The sequence below is a fragment of the Pollicipes pollicipes genome, unplaced genomic scaffold, assembly GCF_011947565.3.
Source record: "Pollicipes pollicipes isolate AB1234 unplaced genomic scaffold, Ppol_2.1 Scaffold_7231;HRSCAF=8579_pilon_pilon_pilon, whole genome shotgun sequence".
Classification (NCBI taxonomy): domain Eukaryota; kingdom Metazoa; phylum Arthropoda; class Thecostraca; order Pollicipedomorpha; family Pollicipedidae; genus Pollicipes; species Pollicipes pollicipes.
The window spans coordinates 14,388,950-14,398,669 of NW_023597034.1; the positions used below are offsets into that span (position 1 = coordinate 14,388,950).

A 9,720-nucleotide genomic window follows, 5' to 3' on the forward strand; every position below is an offset into this window, starting at 1 on the left:
CATAACAAGGGAAGTTTCATTTTGAATCCACTTATTGATATATGATATATGAGAAAGTGGGTTGTTATATGTTCTCACACAGCATATGTAGTGATCTATTGATACCCTGGAGTAATGTCCTTGACAATTTCTGCTGGAATGCCTTTAGATGCATGTTGCAATTTGCAACATGATAGTTGAATGATGAACAATGACAGGACAATGAAAGAGAAGTATGCCTCTGGTTTGTGTAGCATTTCATTCACACATTTTGGAATTTTCAATATGATAATTCAGACCAATAAAATGCATCTTGCCCAGTTTGGTCACAACACCACAAGCTGTCACCTGATCTTAAAAGAGTGGTTCAATGGGGGAGTGTTGAATGCAAATCAAGTACAAACATTCCTTATGCATGGTGGTAGACACAGGAAGCTAGTATGAACAATGGTTGTATAGCTCTGACTGCCAAGGTGTTTGGGCCTTTCCTAGCTTACACAAAGGGCTATGTAAATAAAGAAGTAGCAAACTAATACAATATAGTAATCACTGTGACTGCCAACTGATCTCAGTGCATAGCTTTCCTGACTTCCATATTGTGTTGATGTTTGATGTGCAGAAGCTTATCTGTTACTTGACTGAAAGGCCCACTATTTGTGCTCCACTGATACCATATACCCAGCAATAATACCATTTTGCCAAGACTCTTCTTTGATCATTGGCTATCATCTGACGAAGGACAGGACTGTCAGGCCTGTGGAGACTGATCAGCAACAGACAGCTGATCCCTGCACTAATCGCAGTCTCTGCATCGTCAGTCCCCGAGTAACAGGCAGTGTTCTGCTTCTTGGGGGTCCATGGAGATATTATTGACAGCTGTTGTCACCTGTTGCGTGAGGGCGCTGCTGTCTGGTGAAAAGTCAGATGCTTCAGCAGTCTCGCTCGGCCGGTGTCCGTCCTTCACCGTCGTTCTCCAGTGACGAGCCGCCGCCGCCGCTCTGTTCTCAGGCTGTTCGCCATGTCGGCCGGCTGGCGTCGGCGGGGCGGTGACAACCGACAGCGAGGACGAGGTGTTCATGGGGCCTGTGACGGATCGGGAGCAGGGAGATCAGTCGGCTCCTGAACGAGACTGTCAGCCTGGCGGACACCAGGTGGGCCAGCACTGCCCGGGATGGCAGCAGCCGGCTAAAGGGCTCTGACAGACAGGGTTTTACGGGATTATATCGCCCCATTAAACTAACGGTGAAGAAGCCGCAAGCACCCTGACAAAATTTCCATTCGGGGCAATGGATCATTTCACCAACTGGATCTAATGAGAGATCATGATGCCATAGGCAATCACGAGTTCGCTGTGTTTAAGATGACCGATTGACCATTTAGGCTCGGGGGCGGGAACTCTCGGGGCTTTGACCGGCCGGTGCTCGCCTGCAGTCGCCCACTGATTTACGGTAGAACTTCCACCGAATGGCAGATCACTGGATCAAGCTTCAGGCACGTACATCGTGAAGGTGGCATTAGCTTGCATCATAGAAGGGATTGTGTTTGTTTATCCGGAATGTGTGGTATCAGCTTCCATAATTCCAGGACAATTTTGACGATGTTGATTACTTTTATTTGCATGTTTTGACACCTCCACAAACTTCAACAGAATGAGGCAATATTCCTGAATGGGTACAACATTATATTTTATAGCATAAGGTCAAGAAGTACTTAAACATCACAACACAAAACCAATAATCAGTAGCTCAGATATGATGTAAGAAAAACCCACAGAAGTTTTTTTTTGTAATGTAAATGATTGTTCAGTTGCAGCCCATTTGGCTGAACAAATGCAGCCATACAAGTTTATGATGCATGCAAAATTAATGCTGTCATGTATCTTATTTTTTGTCAGTTCTTTGTGGTCAGAACTGCTTAAGAGCAGGGCAGTAAGGAAAGCCTCTCTGCTCTGCTCTGTCTGAAGGTAAGCCTTCCTGCTCTGTTTGCCTAAAGGTAAGCCTCTGCTCTGCTCTGCCTTAAGGTAAGCCTGTGCTCTGCTCTGCTCATAGGTAAGCCTCTGCTCTGCTTTCCTTAAAGGTAAGCCTCCCTGCTCTGTTCTGCCTAAAGGTTAGTCTCTCTGCTCTGCTTTGTTTAAAGGTAAGCCTCTGCTCTGCTCTGCCTTAAGGCAAGCCTCTGCCCTGCTCTGCATAAAGGTAAGTCCCTCTGCTCTGCTCTGCCTTAAGGTAAGTTTCTCTGCTCTGCCTTGACCTAATGTAGGCCTCTACCCTGCTGCTCTGCCTAAAGGTAAGCCTCTGCTCTGCTTTGTTTAAAGGTAAGCCTTCCTGCTCTGCTCTGCCCTAAGGTAAGCCTATCTGCCCTGCTCTGCCTAAAGGTAAGCCCCTCTGCTCTACTCTGCCTTAAGGTAAGCTTCTCTGCTCTGCTCTGCTCTGCCTGAAGGTAAGCTTCTGCTCTGCCCCGCCTAAAGGTAAATGTGTGCTCTGCTCTGCCCCAAGGTAAACATCTGCTCTGCTTTGCCTTAAGGTAAGCCTCCCTGCTCTGCTCTGCCTAGAGGTAAGCATCTGCTCTGCTGTACCTAAAGGTATGTGTCTACTCTACTCTGCCTTAAGGTAAGTCTCTCTGCTCTGCCTAAAGATAAGCCTCTGCTCTGCTGTACCCTCAGGTGCAGCAGAGCTCTTCTGTCTGCTCTCAACCAGTATATTCTACTGACGGCTCGCAATGCTCCTCGAGCTGGGTCATCGCAGTGCTGTGCTGCACCTCGCCAATGTCTAACACACGCTTGCTGGCTGCGAAGGTGACCCGGCCCGTCCGAGTGAGCGAGTGACCTGGCCTGACCTGATCTGACCTGACATGACCTGCGGTGCACCCCTCCAGCGGCAGCCTGACCGACTCGATGGCTGTCCTGGAGCGCGGTCTGGGCACCGTCGCGCTGGAGGGCACGCGTGACTCAGTCACCATGGACGAGCTGCTGCTGCCGGCCACAAGCGCCGTCTGCCGGTAAGCCCCCCCCCCCCCCAGGCTTGCTACAACCATACCAGCCACTGGTGCACATCACATTACAGTTAACCCTCGTCACGCATGGCTGAATACACCTCTTTTGCAGTGACGTAAATGATGTAAATCATGGCGCACAAAGTTGCGTAGTAGCTTTCTAGTTGGATGACCTGGAAATAAGGTATTGTGCAGTTGGATTGTAGCTTGATGAAGAAACCCATCCGTCCATTTAACGCCAATTTAGTGACAGGCCTTTCGCCGAACTTGGCCGAGTCGCCCCATGCCAGACAGTTTGTTTCGGAAATAACGCGAAATGTCAGTGACGGGGCGTCATGGCCGAGTGGTTAGCGCATTCGGCATCCGTGTTGGGTGACGAGCTAGAATTCCGCAGTCATGGCTCTTGAGCTCTAATATGACTTCCGTAGGCGCTGCCCCCCCCCCCCCCTCCCTCCCCGACGAAAGGGTGCGCGACGACGTGCATTGTTTTCTTCTTGAACAAATGAGCAAACCTTTGATATTTTTCGGATTGGTTTCTGCTATAACCTCCTTGTTTTTGCCTGTTTGCTTTACTTTTTCCGGTTGCTTTACGCACCCGATCTGACACCGGATCGTTATTTGGACAACCAATGGCCCGCAAGCATTTGGCTTGCCCTGCAACGACAGAGTTGCGACTTCCCAAAGAGACGAAACAGACAGCATAAGATCCCAATTCAATTTTTTACAAACTGGGATGGGCGCGCAATGATGATCGTCGTTGATGTACGCCAAAACGAAAATCATCATCACACACAGACTGGGAGGATATGGCCCGTGAACATTACCTGCACGGGACGTTGATGGTACGCGACCAAACTGTTAAACATAGAACAATGTACTCGTTATCACCGCTGTCCACGGAGTACCAGGGGTACTTTGAAGTGGCCTTGAAGTCTCCGATCCCACCAATGAAAAGCGAACGCTGTTTTTGCTCTACAATGCTCTTGAAAATATTATATTTCTGAAATTACTCAGTTGCTCTTGGGCTGCTGTTCTTTTGCGGGTCGTTCGTAATTTGGATGAGACGCGGATACGTCGGGCTCATGATGACGTCGTTCGGTAGTGAAACAAAGACAACATGACACTGGCGTCTTCTCTGCATGTGCGACGTTTTGTGCCTGTCACGCATGCGTTCTGGCAATGTGATGAGACAAGACAGTGAAACTAAACATAGATCGTGTCGTTAGCTGTGGCGAGGTTATCAACGTACGGACGCCGCATGCCCGCTGCGATCGAAGCGTCTCTGAACCCAAGTATCATCATACGTGACGGACTGCAGCTGAAATGTCTTCCATTCCGACTAAAGGAGAAATGCTATCTGGTTCGGAGGCGGTATCATCAGCTGCCATCGCCGGCATGCTAGATACACCCTGAACGTCCATCCTGAACAAATGCAGATATGTTGCTTTCTGTGCCTCAGTTATGGAGATTGCCAATGTCTTCCATCGCGATGTTGTTCCAAGCTGCCCCAAATGAGCCAATCCCACGTTTTTGTGAGATGCTGTCTGATTTGTGCTGACCTGCCTGCAGATATCCGGTGACCAGCAGTCGTCTGGAGGAGTCGGTGGCGCCCCTGGCCTCCAGCGGCTGTCTGATTTGTGCTGACCTGCCCGCAGATATCCGGTGACCAGCAGTCGTCTGGAGGAGTCGGTGGCGCCCCTGGCCTCCAGCGGCTGTCTGATTTGTGCTGACCTGCCTGCAGATATCCGGTGACCAGCAGTCGTCTGGAGGAGTCGTGGCGCCCCTGGCCTCCACGCGAGGACAGCAGTAGCGACGATGGAGGAGCTGGCCACCGAGCAGCGCTGGCTGGCACAGAGGAGCGGCGATGGCAGGAGATGCCCACCGAGCACTCGCTGGCCGGCACAGAGGAGAGGCAGTGGGAAGAGCTACCGACGGAGCAGTCACTGGCTGTTGGGGAGGAGTCATCGGCACATCAGTCGCTGGCCGGCGCCGAGGAGCGGCGGTGGGAGGAGATGCCCACCGAACAGTCACTGGCTGTTGTGGAGGAAAGTCAGTGGGAGGAGCTGCCAACGGAGAACGCGAGCGCCTGGCGCACTCTGCTGTCTGATGTCTCGATCACCGTGCCGGGCGACTCGCTGGACGAGCGACGCGAGACGGCCGTCTCGCTGGACGAGCGTCGTGAGACGGCTGGCTCGCTGGACGAGCGTCGCGAGGCGGCCGGCTCGCTGGCCCCCGCCGACTCTCTGTTGGGGGCGCTTCATGACGAGCTGGCTGGCTCTTCCGCCGGCCCGCTGGCACCCGGATCGCCGTCGGACGATCACGGCAGCTGCGGCGGCGGCCTGCTGCAGCCATGGAGCAGCAGATGGCATCGCCGTCCGGCCAGTCTGTGGACTCGTACTACACCTGCGCAGAGGGCGCAAGCCGAGACACCAGCCGTCGGCTGACGGGGCTGTCGGAGCTCTCGCTGGCGCCGGCCGCGCCGCCCAACAGCTGGCTGGCCGCCGACTCCAGCTCCGGCTCGGTGCTGTACGAGTCGACTCTGGAGGGGCCAGACGTGTCGCTGGCTGCGGGCGCCGGCGGCGAGCGGCGGACGGGCCCGGCGGCGGACAACACGACCAGCGACAACGTCAGCCACCGGCCATCACTGGCCGGCTCGGTGTCGGAGCTGGCCACGGACAGCGAGCTGAGCCTGGCCGGCGGCAGCGAACGGTCCGGCTCACAGAGCGAGATGAACGACACGCTGGAGATGATGGAGCGCCTGTTGGCCATGGAGGCCGAGGAGCGCCGGCTGGAGACGATCCTGCAGAGTCGCGCTGCCGCCGGCGACGACACCGACCCGCCGCAGGACAGCGGTGCCGCTGCGCTGCGGGAGCCGCCGCCGGCCGTGCAGGCCGAGCCGCGGCAGACAGGGCGGCAGGCGCGCACGCCGGTCGGCCGCGGCGTGCCAGCGGCGCCCGGCAGTCAGAGACGGCCAACGGCGGGCCGCTCGCCGGCCGGCTGCTGACGCCGCGCGGCCGCGCGAACAGCGGCCTGCACGCCGCGGGGCCGCGCCCCGCCCTCCCGGCCCCCGCGCTGTCCGCACGCCGACCCTGGCGCCGCCCTCCACCCCGCGCTCCCGGCCCCAGCTGGCGGTGAGTGTCGACGCTGGACTGGGACGGTCTCGGGGTCTGTGGCCATGTGGGGCTACGTCCAGACGCTGGCGCTGTCGGTCTTGGAGTGGCGTCACTCCTGCCGCCAGTCGACATTTACGGCGGGGCGTGGCTTATGTTGGCGCCTGTGCTTGGGAATACGAGTAGGGTGCGCGGTAGTCCAGCGGTGCTCCGTCTTTGCGCGTCACGTCCCCATCCTGCCGTCAGCCGGCGGTGGCCGTCTGACCTGACCTGATCTGATCTGACCTGACCTGACCTGACCTGATCTGACGCGCCGCTCGGCAGGACATCGTCAGCCCCGTGGCGCGCTACATCCACGATGCGCCGGTGCCGTCGCTGGTGCAGAACGTGCGACCCCGCACCCGGGTGGTGCAGGCGGTGGTGCCGCGACCGCGACCACACCTGCAGCCTGTCAGCGAGGAGCCGGCTGCCGTGCTGAGGGAGGCCAACGCCGCCCGGACCAGCCACATCCCCGTCAAGGTAGGAGGCTGTGGCGGCGCGACAGACGCCGGCGCCGCTAGGTGTCAGGCTGGCGGGCGGGCGGCCGTGAGGTGCCGTCCGTCTTGTTTGACGCAGCTGCGAGGAGTGATGGGACAGGAGGCGCACTTTTCGCCTTGCACGTATGTCACACGGTTGCGGGAATCGGTAGAATCAGTATGCGTAAGCATACGCGAATACCGCACCCCCTGGGGTCGGTGCCACGTACCAACACCCCCTGTGGGCCCTGCTGATGGGGGGGGGGGAGGGGAGCTGGCACGTGCCGCGCCCGGCGGACGTTGGCCCGAGCCAGGGCTGGGTCTGACTGCCCAGTGTTCCGCCGCGCTCTGGCTGGACGAGTAGCCCACACAGACGAGCGCTACCCTCCCGCTCCGACGCGCCACAATAGATGGACCGGCGCCCATCAACGTCAGTTGATGGATGTTGATAATAGGGGCGCTGTCATGGTTTTCTAATGCTGCGGATGTAATACCGTGCACATCTCAGCTCATTCACTCTACAGCATTAACACGCGCCCGGGCGACCGGTTGAATACCGTTCGCAACCGAGGTTAGTTTTGACCTCCTTTTGAACTTCGTACCTGACCTTAGGTCAATGTAATGCGCTATTCTAGATTTAGTTGATATTTTGCTTAAGGAACTATCTCAGAGATGAATGACCTCGTCTAACACTCCGCTGTCGCATCAGACTGAACTTCCGTAGAAATTCCCTAGAAATGGCCTTCGCTGACAGCTGCGGCCTGACTTTGACCTGCCATACGTCAGCGACCTTACAAGGTACATACCATTTTTATGTAAAAAATCGCCTTTCAAATTGCCTACAGCCATGCAAGGTTTGTAGCGTAAGGTATATTCATGCGTAACGTAACGTATCTGTAGCAGACATCATCTAATTATGATAAGTGTGAGGTGATGTATGTGGGTAGTTCTGATGGTGAGGACATTAGCTATGTTATGCGAGGCCGAAAGTTGAATCAAATCAAGGGCGGAAGGGACCTACGGGTTATAATTTTCAGGAGTTTAAAGGCTGAAAAAACAATACGGGGCTGCTTGGAACAAGGCAGTCGGGATGCTGGGAATTATTGACAGGAATGCCATTACAAGAGCAGGAATATTGTCAAGGGCTGAACTTAGCTTATGTCAGACCACACCTAGAGTATTGTGCGCGGTCTTGGTACCCATTCTTCCAAAATGATACAGATAGACTGGAAAGAATATAGTGAAAAGCTACCAGGATGAGAATGGGCATTGGCAACTTTGACGTGTATATTATGTGTTTACTATATTTACATATGTATTATATTATATATATATTATATATATAATATATATATTTTATATATATATTATAATATTATTACTATAGATATAGATATTAGTGAAAGGCAAGAGTAGAGGGATCGTGAGGAGGCAGATATCATTTAGTCAAAGGGTAGTAAATCATTGGAGGGCCTGCCAAAAGAAGCTGTTTGATGTTCCTCCGTAGCAACACTGAAAAATCGTTTGGGACAGGCTCTATCGGTCTAAGGATCCCAATATAGCTAAATTCAGGCAGGCTCGTGGTAAGATTAGTGCAGAGAATGGGTTGCGGAACCATGGGGTCGGTCCGGACCGACCTCGATGGGCCCTTGTGGTTCTTTCTTGGCCTGATATATGTATCTTTATGTATTTAACCAGTAGCAGCTGGCCGACGGTCCTGTGTTCGTTGTACGAGAGCGTGACACTGTGACCCTTGACCATCGGCTGTGGCGCACGTAATGTGCCGCCATGCGAGTGCGGTGCTGCCGACCCGCAGCGGCACGCAGGCCTAATGCGTCGGCGCGACGGGCTCCAAACGTCACACACGAGCTTACGTGCGGCTTACCACACGCTTACTGCATGTGGCCCGGCGGGCTGGGCATTCGTTCACCGTAGAGCAGCTCGGCACCCGCACGAACAAAGGAAAGAAACCTTACATCATCACGCGTTTGCATTATAGATGCGATTACCTGACGCATTCTAACGCTACGCGCACTTTGAATGATCATTATTCAGTAAATACCAAATAAAGTAAGACTGATCTCCACCCCCAAAAGATCGTAACCATCTTAAAGCCAACACCCAATGACCTGCCCCAGAGGGACCGCGTGGCGGAGCGCCCAATATATACGCCAAACGATTCCCCGCGGCGCCCGCCCTTCCTGCCAGGGTGAGAGGCAGGCGACGCCATATAGCCTCAGCAGCTGAGTGCGTCGTAAAGCCCCAATGACACGACACAGCCATGTCCAACCCTGGACGCCGCCTGTCGGCCGCAGCGGTCACTGCTCCTGTTGCCATCTGGTGGCGGCGCCCCGAACTCCGCACCAGGCTGAACGGCGCCGCTCATGGTGCTGGAGCCTAAACATCTCTACATCATGTGACCTCCCGTAATCAGTTAAGTGTAGGTGCTACCACTCAGGCATGGATTCATTCCATTGCAGTTTTAAGTGTAAATAAGATTCCGATAAAGGTAATCAGTGTTTATGAAGACTTGCTCTTGAAATCACGTTGGTGCTGCAAGTTCTGGAGACACATATAAACACATGACAAGTTGAGGCTTTCCATATCGTGCCCATTCGCAGTTGTCCAAAACTGCACAGCTAGCCAGTCAGGCCGAAGGCACAGTTTGCATTTTATTTCAGTTTTTAAGTTTATTCCGCACCTGATTGCCGAGGAATGTATCCAATGTGATGCATTTTTGCCAATTGCCTACGGCGGCAGCTGCTGTTGCACATCGCCAACGTAATGTGTGACTCACATTTGTTTTCATTGTAATCACATTTGGCTGAAATATGCTTTCAGTTCATTTCAGTGTATTCAAGAACAAAATCCGGGCGCGGGGACATAAGGTTCCAAGGAGCCGACGGACCGGGTGCAGGGAGACGACGAACTGGGTGCAGGGAGACGGGAGATGGATCGGGTGCAGGAAGGCGGGGGACACACCGGGCACAGGGAGACAAGGGACGGACCGGTTCTGGGAGACGAGGGACGGACCGGGTCCTGGGAGACGAGGGACGGACCGGGTCCTGAGAGACGAAGGACGGACAGGGTCCTGGGAGACGAGGGACGGACCGGGTCCTGGGAGACGA

General features: G+C 54.5%; 1 protein-coding gene and 1 long non-coding RNA gene across 2 annotated transcripts in view; both read left to right on the forward strand.

Annotated features, from left to right (window-relative positions):
- The first annotated feature begins 1,082 nt into the window (after window positions 1-1,082).
- On the forward strand, window positions 1,083-4,592 carry LOC119109152 (uncharacterized). The gene is made up of 3 exons (XR_005095399.1): window positions 1,083-1,130; window positions 2,851-2,973; window positions 4,537-4,592. It is a non-coding gene; the product is annotated as an uncharacterized LOC119109152 (long non-coding RNA).
- A 3,788-nt stretch (window positions 4,593-8,380) lies between these two features.
- Window positions 8,381-9,720, forward strand: part of LOC119109750 (partitioning defective 3 homolog B) — a 23,019-nt gene continuing 21,679 nt past the window's right edge. The window contains exon 1 of the mRNA XM_037233502.1: window positions 8,381-8,386. Within this exon, the coding sequence (XP_037089397.1) occupies window positions 8,381-8,386 (6 nt within the window). The remainder of the gene's footprint in view (window positions 8,387-9,720) is intronic.